The 17,864-nt window shown below is 34.0% G+C and overlaps 2 protein-coding genes across 6 annotated transcripts in view; both read right to left on the reverse strand.

Annotated features, from left to right (window-relative positions):
- Positions 1-2,243, reverse strand: part of LOC111699912 (nuclear factor related to kappa-B-binding protein-like) — a 17,130-nt gene extending 14,887 nt beyond the window's left edge. For all 4 annotated transcript variants that reach the window (XM_023470679.1, XM_023470680.1, XM_023470681.1 and 1 more), the window contains exons 1-3: positions 2,111-2,243; positions 1,541-1,692; positions 222-331 (exon numbers count right to left, since the gene is read on the reverse strand). In XM_023470679.1, the coding sequence (XP_023326447.1) occupies positions 222-331; positions 1,541-1,692; positions 2,111-2,228 (380 nt within the window). In that variant the 5' untranslated portion in view covers positions 2,229-2,243. The remainder of the gene's footprint in view (positions 1-221; positions 332-1,540; positions 1,693-2,110) is intronic.
- LOC111699911 (squamous cell carcinoma antigen recognized by T-cells 3) overlaps positions 2,242-17,864 on the reverse strand; it is a 16,998-nt gene continuing 1,375 nt past the window's right edge. For both annotated transcript variants that reach the window (XM_023470677.1, XM_023470675.1), the window contains exons 3-27: positions 17,622-17,702; positions 16,899-16,988; positions 16,533-16,604; positions 16,085-16,185; positions 15,417-15,508; positions 14,706-14,830; positions 13,854-13,958; positions 13,536-13,607; positions 12,550-12,646; positions 12,209-12,289; positions 11,610-11,698; positions 10,554-10,669; positions 9,917-10,040; positions 9,099-9,217; positions 8,748-8,913; positions 8,293-8,521; positions 7,348-7,470; positions 6,630-6,689; positions 5,938-6,016; positions 5,489-5,583; positions 5,023-5,127; positions 4,422-4,492; positions 3,428-3,505; positions 2,849-2,920; positions 2,242-2,478 (exon numbers count right to left, since the gene is read on the reverse strand). In XM_023470677.1, the coding sequence (XP_023326445.1) occupies positions 2,263-2,478; positions 2,849-2,920; positions 3,428-3,505; positions 4,422-4,492; positions 5,023-5,127; positions 5,489-5,583; positions 5,938-6,016; positions 6,630-6,689; positions 7,348-7,470; positions 8,293-8,521; positions 8,748-8,913; positions 9,099-9,217; positions 9,917-10,040; positions 10,554-10,669; positions 11,610-11,698; positions 12,209-12,289; positions 12,550-12,646; positions 13,536-13,607; positions 13,854-13,958; positions 14,706-14,830; positions 15,417-15,508; positions 16,085-16,185; positions 16,533-16,604; positions 16,899-16,988; positions 17,622-17,702 (2,658 nt within the window). In that variant the 3' untranslated portion in view covers positions 2,242-2,262. The remainder of the gene's footprint in view (positions 2,479-2,848; positions 2,921-3,427; positions 3,506-4,421; positions 4,493-5,022; positions 5,128-5,488; positions 5,584-5,937; positions 6,017-6,629; positions 6,690-7,347; positions 7,471-8,292; positions 8,522-8,747; positions 8,914-9,098; positions 9,218-9,916; positions 10,041-10,553; positions 10,670-11,609; positions 11,699-12,208; positions 12,290-12,549; positions 12,647-13,535; positions 13,608-13,853; positions 13,959-14,705; positions 14,831-15,416; positions 15,509-16,084; positions 16,186-16,532; positions 16,605-16,898; positions 16,989-17,621; positions 17,703-17,864) is intronic.

The raw sequence follows: 17,864 nt of genomic DNA on the forward strand, positions 1-17,864 counted from the left end.
TACAATGTTCTGACCTGAAGATATAAACTGTGAAGAGGGTTTCCAAACACAATGTTCTGATCTGTAACTGTGCAGAGGCTTTCTAAATGCAATGTTCTGACCTGGAAATGAGAAGATGGTTTCCAGATGTAATGTTCTGACCTGAAACTGTGAAGAGGGTTTCCAAACACAGTGTTCTGACCTAAAACTATGCAGAGGGATTCCAAATGCAATGTTCTGACCTGAAACTGTAAAGAGGGTTTCCAAATGCAATGTTCTGACCACCAAACAACATTTCTAAAGTTCTCATCTTCTCAGATAGATCATTCTTGGGGAAGTTTGGAAGCAGAGCCTGTTAAAAGAACCTTCGTTAATTTTACCTTCGTGTTTCTTGATATTTAAAAAAATCCATTAAATCATGTCAATGAGTTATATTTAACTTTGCTTGTCTGTCCGTTTGTATCTAATAAAAGTCAAAACAGCTGAACCGCTCGGGCCCAAATTTTGTGTGGATTGTCAAAAGTAAAAAATCTCTTTGAAATAATCGAAAAAACTGTGCAAATTATTTGTTTGATAATCAGATGCATTCCTACACGCTAAAAAATGTGTCTGCACATATGGAGGCCAAGGGGCTCTGAACTTCATGCTCAATTAGCTGGCCTCCTTCTAAACTACAGCACCCACGGCCGGGGTACTAAGCCAAGAAGTAGGAATAACAAATAGAAACTGTGTCTAATACTAATCCTATTTTATATCCACTCCAATTTCTGGAAGGGCTCTTTCCCAGCTATCAGAGCAGAGCAGATAAAAGGGACAACTCCGCATAGTGCATGCAGCGGTGCACACTAAATGCGATACTTCCTAAGGAGTTCCGCTGGACCGGTAAACAGTATAACATGAGGACAAATGGAGTGATTTTAACGAAACATTCCTAATACGCCACTCCTACAAACCCTTATAATCATCTCCAACTCTCCTCTCCCTACCATCTAACCTTCTCACAAGCAACGAAATGAGACTCGAGGACATTTCTCTGTTGGATCCTACAACAAACGCCCTCTGAGAGGGTCACATGATAATCCTTCGTTGAAGAGCAACCCTTCTTGTAAAGGAAAGTAAAAATGTGCGGTGCATAGCAGGAAAGCTATTGCTCCCTCGCTTCAAAAAGAAACTAACTTGAAGTTCTAGAAGTGGTGACCTAGCCACTGCAAGTAGACAGATTGTTCGGCACTGAGGCTGAAATTACAAATAAGCAAAACTAAAAAACGGAGAGGGGTACATCTATACAATGAAAGGGTGATCCTGCACTTCCTTATAATGGCGCAAAGACAGCGACTCGCAAACATACTTTCAGAAGCAGCGCCATAACTGGACGGGCAAAGGGAGGCAAGAAAAAAGAAACTGCGGACGTTCAGATGGAGAAAGGAGAAAAAAGATTATTGATAAACATTTGAAATTATTAACTATGCCTCGTACCATTTTATTTTACAAAAATTATTGGTATTTTTTAAAAAAATTTAAGGGGAGTAGGGAACGAAACTAAAATCCATTAATTGCCTACCATCAGTTTCTGTTTAGTTAGTTCTGTAAGTCCAGTATTCCATGTGTCCATGTTAAACATGTTCTTGAAGAGATCTAAATCTGTAAATATGTCTCCTGGAACCTCAATAGTATCATCAAACACTAGCAGTTCTTCAGCAACAGGTCCAGCCTCTGAAACAATATTCTTAAAGGGACTATTGACTTCTGGATTTCTGGGGAAAAAATTTTAAAAAGAAAAAATAAGTAGCCTCATAATCATGGACATAAATCATTGATCAAACCAAACTCAAAACTAAAAGGATGACATTTTTGAATTATTTGGTTATATCAGCTTTAAACTTCAACGCTTATTTACCAAATGAATAAATAAACTGAAATTGCTAATTTATTTTTATCACAATCTTCCTCTCAAATGGGTGAAAAAATTTTGTAAAAAAAGTTTTGTAAAATATACAAATAAATACAGTAGCAATTAAATCAAAAAGGTTATGTTTCCATTTTTGCTACCTAATGAAAAAGGAACCAGAATTAAACCCATCAATATCCATCCTTTTGATAACGTAAAGTTAAAGAAAGTTCAGCTTAATACCGGTTGAATTATCCATTGAGAAATTTGATCCATTTTGAAGATAAAAAGAATCTTCAAGATCTTCTTTCTCCACTTTAATCTCCACCCCCTTCTGATCACACACTTCTAGTTTCACCATTATTAAAAATACATTTTTTCTGAAATAAAACAATTTACTTTGAGCCGAGGAGCATCTGCCTAAAATCCTTGTTGGATTTTGGTTCTGCTGCTGCACTGCTCTCACTGGTTCCATTTCCGGTTCCGTCTCCAGTTCCGGTTCCGTTTCCGTTCTCCTGATCCTTGGATCCCGCCGGCCGGACGAACTTCATGGCGAGGAGTTTAGGATCAGGTTTAGCAGGGACGGATATACTCCGGGGTACAAAATCAACCTGAGATACAAATACTCTTGTTTTTGATTTGTTCTGTTCTTTTAAAGAATACAAAATTTAAAAAAATCTTTCGTTGAAAAAATAAACCAAAAAAATGTAGGGATTAATGGCTATGCTAAGTTGCATTCTAAAATTTCTTAGTGGAAAATATTCAATACAAATCTCTGTTTGTCTGTTAATAACTCTTGAACCCCTTGACAGATTTGCCCGACATTTTGATTTGGGAAGTCAGTAGAACCATGGGAATGTTCTTAGCTCGGTCGGAAAAGCAGAATTTGACGTTAAAGGGGCAATTTTAGTTTTCAAGCAAAGCTTGGTTCCCAACCTAGTATAATATGAAAATCTTAAGAAAAATAACAAATAATCCAACCTGACTTCTTCCCTTGCCTCTTGGACCAAATCCATCTTTTTGTGTAGTTCCACCCAGAGACCGAACATTAGCCTAAAGTAGATAATACAAATGTTGTTTGGCTTTCATCTGTAAGTGTTAATACAACAATGGAATTAACGACATTTAAGTGACATCTTTAATATTTGATGTTGTTAAAAAACAAACAGTTTTATTTTTTTAATTATTATCAGCAGATAACACATTACTCAATGAAATAGGGGTAGACGCTCCTCGCCACTGATGTGTGTCTATGGGTACAAAGTGGTTTACTTTGCCGTGCTAGGGAGACTTAACCCGGGCAGACTGCCCAAAGATAAATCTCTTGGAATTGAATTATAGGTAATCGTAGAAGGATGCCTTAAGCAATCCTTGCACAAAATTAGTTGATTTGATTTGATCGTAATATCATACTTATTAGTAGTTTAAAAATCAATCAAAATCAAGTAAACTGGGTCTGAATAAACTGCTGATTTTTATTGCACATTGGACTATTTCATAACTTAAATCTAACGGTCGTCTTCCTATTTCCCAGATTTAAGGGTTTAGATCTGGATTAACCTGGGATTGTACTGGTTCTCCTTCTTCCTTCCGTTTTGGTGGATTACTAAGTGCTACTTGGATCTCTTTATCTTTCACCTAAACAAAAACATTTAAGTTGTACCTTGATGACCAATTATGCTTCTTTATCGTTTTGGTTCGTTTTTAAAACTTTTTATCAAACTTCCAACATTTTATAATTGCTTTCTGTTAAAGTTTTCTCTTATAAAAATATGCAAAATATTTATCCTCGGGGTAAAAAAGGAAAAACGAACCATAAGATGACCGTTTAGATTCGTTTGTTTTTCGTCGTTTAGTTCGTTTTTTGCATATTGTATCTCACAGGCTCAAAATTTGACATAGTGTAAGAAAAGCAAACGTTAAGAATAAACATTAAAAAGGTTTGAAATTTGTTTTACTTCTCAGATTTTTGCGGAACCTTTAAAAATTGCAAAAACCCTCAAAAACGAACCAACTTTATGTACATCACTAGGTCTAAAAGAGAGTTCGTTTTAAGGGCTAAGATTCATATTTTTTTCAGAATTACGTAAGTTCCGACCACGGCTAGAGATGAGCATCGTTTTTGTGAACGAACGAAATTTTTTGTGAACAATGTTGAGGTTCAGAAAAAACGATAGAAGAACGACTTGGAAATAAAAAACCGATCGTTTTTTAATAAAGGAACGCCGATTTTTTCGAACAGTTTTGAAAACCCGATCGATTTTTTAACAAACTTTTTAAAACCCAAATTTTTGTACTGAACTAATGATTTTTTTTACAAACTTAAAAAAACGATATTTTTATTACAAGATAGATTTTACTTAGGGAACAATTTACTGAACAATCGTTCAGTGAGAAAACGAATGAAATAAATGAACAATTTTGAGGATGAACGAAATAATTTTTTTGAACGATTGAATAAAAACTAAATGTTTCGTTGATGGACATGAACGTGCGAAATGAAAAAAGGTGCACGCGCCCATCTCTAACTTCCGTAAAGATTACATTAGGTTACCTTCATCCCGTCAGTTTTAACAAGAGCTTTGGCGGCGTTCACTTCATCCTTGTACTCGACAAATGCTAAACCTAAATAAGAAAATCTTATTTTTCCAGAACTTGCAATAGCAAACTTTGTAATTTATGTAATTTGTACAGATTTAACATCTTAAGACTTGCGGATAAATTAGAAACGTGAAAAAAGGCAATAATTTAATTGAGTAAAAACATAGTTTCACGTGACCATCCGCTTAAACAGAGACATTTTCGCTTTACAAAGGTATTTTTATCTAAACTAAGAAGATTTTCCTGTTTTTTAGTTGAAAATTAATCACTTACAATTGGGGATTCTCTGTATAACTAGTTTGCGGATTTACTCTGCTTGCAGAGACGATGAAGAAAATTGTCAGAATGCACTTTTTAAGATAAAAAATGGAGTTTCACAATTTTTCTCAGAGGGTACCGTTGTGAATCTTTCGTGCCAATCTTAAAATTTAGATTCACTAGAAGTTACCTCTACTGTTCATTTTTTTTAAATTAAGGATAGATAAAAACTGTACTTCAAGTCAGATGGGGATTTAAAAATAAACTTTATATTTCTGATTTTACCACTTTTTTACCTTTTGAGTGTCCATTTCGGTATGTGACAAGCCTGACATCCTGGAGTTCACCGTACTCAGCAAATAGTTTACTTAACTCCTCCTTTGTGATAGACTGATCCAATCCTAACCAAACACGAACACTAATATTCGAGTTAAATTAGTACTAATGGATTTAAAGATTAGCTCAATGTTAATATATTAACCTTGTGTTAATGGATTACCTCATTTTTAATTGTTTAACTCAGAGTTTATGGATTAACTCAGTGTTTATGCATTAGCTTATTGTTTATGGATTTAACTCATTGTTTATGGATTTACTCGGTGTTAGTGGGTTAACTCATTCTTCATGATTTAACTCTGTGTTAATGAATTAACTCATTGTTAATAGAATGATTTTGTTTTAATGGAATAACTCAGTGTTAATGAATTAACTCAGTGTTAAGCCTTTTAAAGAAACATAATAAGTTAAGAATTAGTGTGTTTCCTTTAACGAAAAGTTTATTCTTCTCTAGTCCTGTGGTGTACTTGAATACTGGGGCCTTCTTCTTACTAGGGTCACACTGCGAGATATATATTGGCCTAAACAAAAACAAACAAACAAATTTCAATTTAAAATTTCGCATTTTTTATTTAAAAATAAATAACTACAAGGTTAACCATTAATCCGACCCTTCAAAAATAAACGCTTAAGGACGGAAATTATTGATTAATGACACAAGTCTAGTGTGAAACACCACCGTGTCGTGAGCTGGACCAATGAAGTCACGACCCCACTGCACACTTACAGTTGCCTGAACTGGTCCTTCTCGGTACCAGTCCAGTATAACGTTTTACAAAGTTATTTCTGATATTATTAGTTAACTGATTAGAACTTTTATACATCTAGCTTGAAAATAAACATGGCGATAAAGTATTTCAGTTTTCTGAACTAACCTTCCATTGATAAGTTCGTTGTCCCTCTTCAAAGTTCCTTCAGCTTCTTCAGGAGTCTCAAATTCAACAAATGCAAATCCTAGGCGAGTAGAATATTACAGTGAGAGCCGTTAAACTGTGAAGCGACATTGAAGCAATATTACGTGTCAGTGTATTTCCTCTTGAAATAAACCAGCACCTTAAAAATCAACTTATGAAGTGAAATGGGTAAGTACTGTATAGTGTATAAACAATTGCTGTGTTTTATATTCATTTGATTATCTAAAATCATAACTCGAGTCTAATAGTCGTCTTCCTATTTCACAGTTTTATAGGTCTCACTATAGAAAAAAGATTTGAATGTACATAGGAATAAAATATGCAAGGCTAAAACTTAAAAACTATTTTAAGCTCTTATTTTAATTTTATCAAATTCATCCATTTCACCCCAAACCGTTTAGTTCTTAAAAATCAAATAATCCATTAGCTGAAATCAAGTATTTCAGCCAAAAGCTGTTAATTAATTTTATAAAGTGTCCTTAAAAATCCTTGCTCCTCGCAAACTTTCTTGTATGAAGAAAAAAAAATTTTCAAGCATAAATTCTGAAAATTTTACTCAAGGATGCACAAGGATATTTCCTTTTGTTATGAAAAAATAGGATATCAAAAGAAGAAAAATATATTTATTCTTAAATAAAAACATAAAAAATCACCTCTAGACTTTCCATTTGGATGTTTAACAAGTCGAACCTCTCGAACAGATCCTGAAGAACCTAATAAATTTAAAATAACTTTTATAAATAAACTGTTTTATAATTTCTAATTGAATGTCGTCTTTGTGGAGCTAAGATTCCTCAATGCTCATTGTCAAGTATTCTTTGTTACGGACTATGGAACTGCATTGAGAGGAAACCAAGCCACCACGTTTGTGATACTGCTGAATCCTGCTGGCGGTTTTACCTTTTCAGATAGTTTTATGCAATGGGACTCAAGTTCAATTATTAAGTTATAACTTTATAAGCCAACAGTTACAGAACCACCAGGAAAAGATCCTATAATACTTTGTAAGATATTGTGAACATCTTTTTATTTGAGATATATTTAAAATCATATTTCATCCCTATGAGAAACTAATGAAGGATATTGACTGGATTTTCAATCTGTGCAAGTCCTGCCTCAGTAGGAAAGTGATCTAAGTATTATCTATTACAGATAAAATTGCATGAGATCCCAGATTAGAGCCGGAAGTTGCAAAGGTGTGGAGAATAGGGGCGTGGCCGACATTCCTCGATCAGGCGAATTTCTAAGCTTCGTAGATCAACAGTCTTAGTTCTTGCTTTTTACGAATTGAGTTAATTAGTGATTTGCAATTGATGTAATGAAAAAAAAGACGAGAACTTCATTTTTTTCTGGTTCCCACTGTACTGTTACCTAGTATCTCCGCTATCTGGTTTTCTGTAACCTCAAAATCGAGGTTGCTCAAGAATACGGTTCGAAGCTGTTTAGCCTCATCAGTATCCTCTACTCGAGCTTTCTTAGCAGGAGGCTCAGAACCTGAACTTCATGATCAATCAAGATCAATTAAAAATCATTGTAAGAAATCAAAGATCAATCAAGATCAATCCAGATCAATCTAAATAAATCCAGATCAATCCAGATTTATCCAGATCAATCCAGATTTATCAAGTTCAATCCAGATTTATCCAGATCAATCAAGATCAATTTAAGATCATTATAAAATAAAGCAATAAAGATCAATAAAAATAAAACACTCATCAAGATCTATCGTTATTTAGCAAAATCAATCAAGACCAATCAAGATTAATCAAGATCAATCAAGATCAATCAAGATCAATCAAGATCAATCAAACTAAATCAAACTATATATAGATCAATCAAGATCAATCAAGATAAATCAAGATCAATCAAGATCAATCAAGATCAATCAAGATCAATCAAGATCAATCAAGATCAATCAAGACCAATCAAGATCAATCAAGATCAAACAAACTAAATCAAACTATATATAGATCAATCAAGATCACTCAAACTAAATCAAGATCAATCAATATCAATAATCAAGATCAATCAAGATCAATCAAGATCAATCAAGATCAATCAAGATCGACCAAGATCGACCAAGATCAATCGAGACCAATCTAGATCAATCAAGATCGACCAAGATCGTCCAAGATCGACCAAGATCAATTAAGATAACACAAAAACAATTAGGAAACTCTAAGATCAATAAATATCATTTAAAAGTATCTATCAATAAAAATACATTTTTACACATTTTCAGTATGGATTAAAATCTACAAGGTCAAGAAAACGAATTTTAGAAAAAATCTCTAATTTTGATTATTGATTGGTTTCCTTCACTAGGTTTAAACCCTGGTGGGGGCTCCACCCCTTTATATCCAGGGGGCGGGGCAACTGACTTAGGCGGTACAAAGCCAGGCGGTGCTGATACTGTTTTGGAGGCGGAGGCGGGAGAGGCGGGCATCTTGAATCCTTGAGTAGGCTGAGATTCTGATTGGTCTGTCGTCTTCCTCGCAGATGATGCTTGATGCCGTTTATCCCTCCTGTGCTGTTTATCCTTTTCCTTTAAATATATCATTTTAAAACAGAGATTAAAGGAACTGTAGACGTAATTTCAAAAGACCCCCCAATTATCAAGTAGCATGTGCGATTCACAACACCTGCTTGTCAACTCCATTAGGCTAAAACCGGTTTCCCATGGAAATCAAATCAAAAATCAATCTCCGCTTATCCTACTTCCTTTCCCTCTTTTCATTTAATGTAAACAATCCCTTTCAAAACGTATTTACCTTCTTCTTTTCAATCTTGGCGTTTAGTTGATAATCTTCCTCCTGCTTAGATCTGTTTTCCTTGTCTCTAACAGCAGATATCTTCTCCATCTTGATCTTGATAAGTTTACGACACTGTTCAAATGCATCTAGACTTCCCTCCTCACGTTCAAACTGTAGCCAGGACCTAAAACAGTTTAAATTGTCAACATTTACTCTAAACAGTAGCATAGCGAGGGATGTGTTGTGTAAGCAAAATTGACCGTATCTGTTAAAAGAAATTTTAAATTTTCCAAAAAAAAGTAGGTGTAGAAGAAAACATTTCTTCGAGAACATAAACACCCCTGGATTATAACTATCGAAAATGCTTACTTTGCAACTATTTCTGGAGTATCATGAGTTTTCTCTAGCGCTCTCTCATATCGTTTCCTTAAATGCTTCTTATCTCCAAATATCTTCTCAAACTGAATACACTCCATCCACACACTCCCCTGAAAACAAAAAAAATAAGGGGTTAAAAACACACACATTTTAAAGAAAGTGTCATGTGTAGTATATTCACAAACTATTCCCTTTTCAGCTTGTTTCTATTTTTTCATTGGAGTTATATACTAAAGCGAGTCTGAATTTAGTATACTAGGATTGAATGCTTTTCATGACCCTTCCTGAGCTCTTGGTGTTTACAACCTTGTATGCGATTATGTAGGCCTAGTCATGCAGATCCATAAACTGTATTCAATTCTTCTGTAAGTTGTTTAGAAGGGAGGTACATGCTGCGCCCATTTAGACTGATTTTATTGGGTTAAATTTAGACATCTTGCTGATTTATTGGACAGATTTATTTTTCTCTTTCACACTGAAGCTCAGAATACCTGTAGGAACGGGAATTAATACCGCACCCAAATATTTTTTATACCCTTATATACATGGACGAGGTTAAATTCCAAATTTTTGAACCACTGCCTTTATGTTAAATGTTAATCTGGATTTTAGATTGCAGGAAAAAACCATCTAAACCATGATTTAGCTCAAACCTGACATCACGTGTCAGGTTTAGAACATAAGTACGAGTTGAAACTAGCGTCCCATGTACTAAGACAAATGGTGGTTGTTATTGCCATTATTGTCACTTAAAATTAAGGTTCAGTCCCTTTAAAACACATAGTGGACTGGTAAACAAAAGTAAGTACCTTGAACTGATGAACCTGAAGAATATCTGTCCAGAGTTTCCTGGCATTCTCCATATTTCTGAACTGATCTGCCTCCAGGTTAGCGTAGTACTTTAACACCTCACACTCAGGATCCCCTCCCATCCTAGAGAAACCCCAAACTCATAGAAATTATGGTCTTTGGAAGATTTGCAGCAAAGAATAAAAAAAATTTGATACTTGAACTTTTAGCCAAAAATATTCCTAACCTAATGGAATTTTTTTTTTAATGGGGGTGGGGACTGGAGGGGGCGAATTCCAAGAAATTTTATTTTGAGAAAAAATACATTCCTGGAAAGTTTTTCAATTATTCAGATTGAAAAAAGAAATATAATTTTTGGGATGAAAATGGTGTTCTCAGTTGAGGGAAAATTCAGAATTGAAATCTCCTAACCCAGTATACGATATTTCCACAATCCACAATTTAAAATTCGGTGATGGTGATGGAACAAACCTCTGTAGAGTAAAAAAGTAGATGTTAGTTCCACATTTATTGAAAATATATTTCGGTCTGGGTTTGTACAACATCTCAATTAAATTTGTAACTAAAAAAATATTTGTTTCTCTAGTAAAATAGATTTATGTAAAGATAAATAGTAAATATAAGAACTCAACTGACCTTTCCAGGTGTTCACAAGCCCTATTAAACACTATTCTAAGCTCCTGCATGGATTCAGTTTCCTCTTTTTCAAACTCAGTTCGTCTCCGCGTATAGTCTAGATATGCTAACCAAACCTTCACAATAATATTAAACTCGGTTTTTCTCCGCGTATAGTCTATACATGCTAACCAAACCGAAACATTAACATTGAACACTTGCTCTGCGTATAGTCTAGATATACTAACAAAACCTAAAAAACTGACATTAAACTCCGCGTATAGTCTAGATATGCTAAACAAACCTACACAATAACATGGAACACTTGCTCTGCGTATAGTTTAGATATACTAACAAAACCTAAAAAACTGACATTAAACTCTGCGTATAGTCTATATATGCCAACAAAACCTACACAATAACATTGAACACTTGCTCTGCGTATAGTTTAGATATACTAACAAAACCTAAAAAACTGACATTAAACTCCTGCGTATAGTCTATATATGCCAACAAAACCTACACAATAACATTGAACACTTGCTCTGCGTATAGTTTAGATATACTAACAAAACCTAAAAAACTGACATTAAACTCCGCGTATAGTCTAGATATGCCAACAAAACCAACACAACAACATTAAACTCAGTTTGTCTCCGCGTATAGTCTAGATATGCCAACAAAACCAACACAACAACATTAAACTCAGTGTGTCTCTGCGTATAGTTTAGATATACTAACAAAACCTAAAAACCGACATTTAACTCCGTGTATAGTCTAAATATGCCAACGAAACCTACACAACAAAACATAAAACTCAGTTCGTCTCCGGGTATAGTCTAGTATACTAACAAAAACTAAAAAATTACATTGAACTCTGCGTATAGTCTAGATATGCTAACCAAACTTAAACAATAACATTAAACTCAGTTTGTCTCCGCGTATAGTCTAGATATACCAACCTAACCAACACAATAACATTAAACTCAGTGTGCCTGTGCGTATAGTCTGATATACTAACAAAAACTAAAAAATTACATTAAACTCTGCGTATAGTCTATATTTGTATGTAATTACCTCTAGATAAGCTGTTGGGTCTGTAAACCCAACCAATAAGCTTTCCTCGAATGTTTTCAGGACAGCACTGTGATCTTTTTCATACCTCTCTAGAAAAAAACAGTATTTTTAATTAGTATACCTGTAAACGAACGTAAAATCAACCATCATTCCGTAGAAATCAATAAACAAAAGACATTTTTATAATACCAGAAAACATTTTAGCTATAACCAAAAGCATTTTTGTAATAACAAAAGACATTTAGTTACATAAAAAGAGATGAAATGTTTATCTTTAAAAGACAAAAACAGTATTAAGTTAATATAAGTGCTTATTAATTTTTAATGACGTTTTTGTCAGTCCTAGTAAATAGTTCTGGTATTAACCTACCTAGAGCTCTGATTTAAATTTTCATTTATTAACTATTAAGCTGTTAAACAGCATAGAAACACATAAACATAGAAGTCAAAAGAAGCTGACAATTAAAAAAGCTTCTCTTTGACTATTTATTGTGATTCTAAAAAAACCTGGTTAACAATCAAGACTTAAATAAAAAAGCTGTCTTCCTTGTATTGATATAATCGCCTACCACTGTATAATCTAGTAAAAAGAAACCTACCTAGAGCTCTGATATAGTCTGCCCAAATATTCTTCTCCCAGGGACAGTTCCGTACTGCTCTCTCATACACTGGCAGAGATACTAGGAACAATTCAATTCAAATCAAATCAAATCAAATCAAATCAAATCAAATCAAAGCAAATCAAATCAAATCAAATCAAATCAAATCAAATCAAATCAAATCAAATCAAATCAACTAAACTTCAGACTAAAGAAGTAAGCGTTAATTCAAGTTTAACAGGAAAGAAGAACAGAAAAGGGAAAATTCCTATGTATTTTAAATATCTTTTAAACGAAGTTCGTAAAATAGAAATATTGTTAAAAATATGAAATAAACTTACCTGAATCAATTCCTAGAGTTGTATCAAGGTAATTGAGATATTCAGACCAAATATCAGATTCAAGGCAGTGATCAGTGATACACCTCTCATACACTAACTAAATATTATCATTTTATCATTTTATAATTTTATCATTTTATCATTTTATCATTCTATCATTTTATTATTGTATCATTATCATTATCATTATCATTATCATTATCCTTATCGTAAGTATATGCCCGAAGTCACCCATGGAATAAAAAATCTAAATTCCAGCCAAATTGGTCCAGCCGTTTGGCCAGCTATAGCGAACATATTAATTAGCGAAGAGCTTCATTATTGAAGATTAAACATCTCTCCTAAGCAATCTAAATCCCTACCTGGATTCTGACAGGATCCTCCTCCTTCATTACATTGAAGATTAAACATCTCTCCTAAGCAATCTAAATCCCTACCTGGATTCTGACAGGATCCTGCTCCTATATTATATTGAAGATTAAACATATCTCCTAAACAATCTAAATCCCTACCTGGATTCTGACAGGATCCTCCTCCTTTATTATATTGAAGATTAAACATCTCTCCTCAACAATCTAAATCCCTACCTGGATTCTGACAGGATCCATCTCCTATATTATATTGAAGATTAAACATCTCTCCTAAACAATCTAAATACCTACCTGGATTCTGACAGGATCCTTCTCCTCCTATATTATATTGAAGATTAAACATCTCTCCTAAACAATCTAAATCCCTACCTGGATTCTGACAGGATCCTTCTCCTTCTCCTTTATTATATTGAAGATTAAACATCTCTCCTAAGCAATCTAACCCCCTACCTGGATTCTGCTGACAGGATCCTTCTCCTTCTCCTATATTAAATTGAAGATTAAACATCTCTCCTAAACAATCTAAATCCCTACCTGGATTCTGACAGGATCCTTCTCCTTCTCCTATATTATATTGAAGATTAAACATATCTCCTAAGCAATCTAAATCCCTACCTGGATTCTGACAGGATCCTTCTCCTTAAGTTCAAACTGAATATACTCTTTATATGCATCCAGGGAAGTTTCCTGTCACAAAAAAAATAATTAGAAAAGATAAGAAATATTTCAAGAAAGAGAAACTAAGTTTCTCAAAAACGATAAATAAGTAAAACACCCTTCATTAAGCTTCAGCTAATTTTTCCACTTACAAAGTTCGACCGTATAGAGGTTCAAGTCAGAGAAGGTTGCTCTTATTCAGGAAAAAGGCAGGGGGGGGGGGATCATGCCACATCTTAAGAGAAATTACAAGTTATTAAAAATGTTGAATGTCACCTTCTCCGATACCCTGATCTCAAAATCTTCACGAAGTTTAAGTTTCTCCTTAGCCTTCTCATAGTCTCGGAGTACATTAGCATCTGAATCTGTACCAGCAACATCCTACAACATAAATTAAATAAAAACAAATAGACCAAAGAAAAGATAACTTTCAATGCTGAAAGAAAGTGTTAAGAGTAATTTAGTGAACCTCCTTGAAAAGATGGCAATGTCAGATTTACAACGGTACCCTTAAAAGCTCTGTCTTATCAAGCATAAATTAGATATCAATTTTTTCTTTTCTTAAACTGTTAATTCTCATTTGAGGTTTACTGCTAAAGTGATTTGCGCAATTTTCGTTTAAAAGAAGCTATGAATTAATTTTTCGTTTTAAACACTTTTTAATTCCAGAAAACGACGGTATCTTTCAGATTTTTGTTAAATAAGGTTTGAAGGGTACCGCTGTAAATCGGGAATTGCCATTTTTTCATGAGGGCCACTTGAAATTACGCTTACAATCCCTTTAAGACCAAAGAGAGGAAACAATTGATTGCTAAGTAAGCCATTTCGAAAAATTTGTTTCTTCTTTTAGACACGGCGGGGCGAACGAACATTTAAGCTATTTTTTGTTTCTACATACTTTTAAATATTTCTCCAATATTTCTCCTTTTGGAGAAAATTCTTTTCCGGAATTCGATGATCCGTTTAAATCATACTACCGCTTAGAATTAGAGTGTAATAAACATGAATTTTACTTTGAATAAATCACGCCAACTTCCATCTTCTATTACCTACTTTTACTTACTTTTACTTACGTTTAATTTTAACAATATTTCGTGAAAATCATTTTTTGTTGTGTTAGCAACTAACCATATACTCTCTAAACGTATCCTCTATACCAAGGTGGGGAACCCTGAGTTGTCTCTTGAACAGGTTGATGATCCTCTCCTTCTGGGCAGTGTGCTGCTTTATCTGCTCAGGAGTACTGGGAGTACCTACAGGGTTAAAGAGGTTTATGAGTGTCCTCAGAGGTCAAATTGTGTAAACAGAGGTCAATAAGTTTTATCAAAGATCAATTAGTTTTATTAGAGGTCCATTAGCGTCGTCAGAGGTAAAATAGTGTTATAAGAGGTCAAATAGTGTTGGCAGAGGTCAATTAGTGTTATCAAAGGTCAATTAGTGTCATCACAAGTCTATTAGTGTTATTAGAGGTCAATTAGCGTCATCAGAGGTAAATTAATGTAAACAATTGGAGTACACCAGGGTCAAAAGGGAGTGACATAGATCTATTGGCGTTAAAAGAGATCAAAAGAGCTTTATAAAGAATAATAATCAAAAGTGAAAGGTAAAAAAGGTCACCACTCATCAAAAGAGTTTATAGAGATCTAAAGAGGTCAAGAGATAATAAAGGTCAATAGGGGTTGACACGGGACAAAAGGAATTAACACAAGTCATTTGGCGTCAACAGAGTTTGAAAGAGTTCACACAAAGAGGTCAACAGCGGTCAAAGAGGAATACACGTGTCAAAAGTGGTCCAGAAAGGTCAAAAGAGGTCGAAAAATCAAATAAATGTTCTCCCACCTTGAAGTGCGAGAAGAGCTGACTCCAGCTCCCTAAATGATTCCCAGAGTAGGGCTCCCTTCCCAGCATGCAATCCACAAGCTGTTAGACTCCTAAATCAAGAGGGTTCAGGTAAACTTGAAAATAAAAAGTGGGTTCTTGAAGTTAATATAAATTGAAAAATAGGAATTAAGAAATTAAGAATTTTTTCTTTGAAATTACAATTCAAATGCAAGGGCAGTCAAACCTACCATACTCTTTAATTCACCAACTTAAAACCGGGTTCTGTGCAATATATTTTACTCATTTTTTCATTTCATCAAAGTTAAGGAATTCAATAATACTTCAGAAATATTCACGTTTTCTTTTCTATTTCTACTCTACCGCACCCTTTTCATTGTGTACTGACTACTGAGTTAAATATTTGCACATGAAGGAGGACAATATGAAAACAGCTCAGCGCTATCAAGTCCTCCTGCGAAAATTTAATAAACAATTTAGATAATTTGATTTGATTTGATCTTTGTTTATCTGCAGCTTCTGGGTGGAATGTAAAAAAACTTGTTTAAATTCCCCCCAGACTGCAGAAAACACTTAAGTAAAAATATAGAGTGGAGTTCCTGGTGTATCTTCCTTGCTTACATAAAACTAGCTACAACTTAGCATGAAAAATGTAAAAAAAATGTTACCTTTCATAAATAGATCTGGCAGTAGCAATACCATCTGGAGTACCAATTCCTCCAATAGAGAACTGGCAGTATTCCAACCAGAGGTCTACAGAGGAATAGTCCTGAAATATAAGGAATAGAAAACTGTATTCCAACCAGAGGTCTACAGAGGAATAGTCCTGAAATATAAGGAATAGAAAACTGTATTCCAACCAGAGGTCTACAGAGTAATAGTCCTGGAATATAATAAATAGAAACTGGTAATATTCCAGCCAAATGAGATATTTCAAAATATCAAATCTTTTAGATTGTGAAGTCAAAGTTTAAAATGTTTTAAGGTTTACACCGTCAGGTTGCAACTCTATAAGGAATATTTTAAGGCCAGTAATAAGATATTTTATAAATTTCTTCAAAAATCAAATGTAAAAATCCTTAAAATTAATTACGGGAAACAAACAATGTACTGGACCTTGACTCCTCTCTCAAAGAGTTGAATAACTGCCATCTTGTCCTCCTCAGTACTAGCAATCTTCATCTCGTCCTACAGAAACATACGTTCAAAACTTTGAAAATTTACAAAAAATTTAAAAAGCTGTTGGAAATGAAGACGACTGTTATGATTTTTAATAGTCCTGTGAACTTGAAACTAAGGTTTCCAGCGAACGAAAACTTCGTCTAGGGCTACAATAAAGTATAATAAAGTTTGTGAGGTAAAATCAAAGGCCAAGGCGTCGTGGCTGTCCAGTTTGTTGAATAGCTTTTAGATTTGTCTTTATCTAAGTGGGTTAGAACCATTGATATGATAGTGCACTATAGTTAATTGTCGTCTATGTACCTGTGTCCATTCGATCCAAAGATCTGCACTTAGAGGATACAACTTAGCAAATCGTTCCCGGCATTCGCGCAACCTCGTGAAATCAGATCCCTACAGAATTCATTCCATCAAAGTAAAGTCCATTGTCGATGTTTAGGCGATTGTTTGATCGAATCCATTTAAATATTTACATTTAAAGAAAGCCCTAGTCTAAAACGCTTGATGCTGATATCTGTGGTGGGAACCTTTAGATTCAAGGGATTAGTGCTTGGTTCCTGAACTTTATTTATCTTTCCTGGATTCAGTATCTGTGGTGGGAACCTTTAGATTTAAGGGATTAGTGCTTGGTTCCTGAACTTTATTTATCTTTCCTGGATTCAGAACACAGGATATCTTAGGACAATCCTTGGACAACAACATAATTGGATTACTGATTAATCCATTGATTAATATCACAAAAGTTCTGACCAAAATTTTTGAATTTATACAGTACTTACAAGTGCCCAGCGTTGATTGTGGAAAAAAATTAAAATTTTAAAGAAAAAAACGATTTTTAAACAGAAATGTCTATTTTTTTACCATGTTACTCCCCAGGCACCCATGGGTTCTCACAACAAATGTCAGGCTGTTCGGTCCAGCCGTTTGGCCAGCTATAGCTAACATATATATGCACACAAATATATATATATGATGTGCGAAGAGATAAATAATAAGGAAAGATAATAGAATGAATGATCCTGGTTCCTTTCTGAGTATAGATATAAGTTCTGTATGTGGATTGTAGTTGTATGGATTTTCTTGGATTTCAGCTTCAAGTCTTGAGATCTAAATAATAAAATAATAGCATTAAATAATAAAATAATAGCATTAAATAATAAAATAATAGCATTAAATAATAAAGATAATATTTGAGAAATTTTATGCACTAAATGTTTTTATTCTGAGGGGCATATTTTTAAATTTTATATTTTTCATTTCAAAAATCTG

This window comes from Eurytemora carolleeae, unplaced genomic scaffold (genome assembly GCF_000591075.1).
Source record: "Eurytemora carolleeae unplaced genomic scaffold, Eaff_2.0 scaffold317, whole genome shotgun sequence".
NCBI lineage: Eukaryota > Metazoa > Arthropoda > Copepoda > Calanoida > Temoridae > Eurytemora > Eurytemora carolleeae.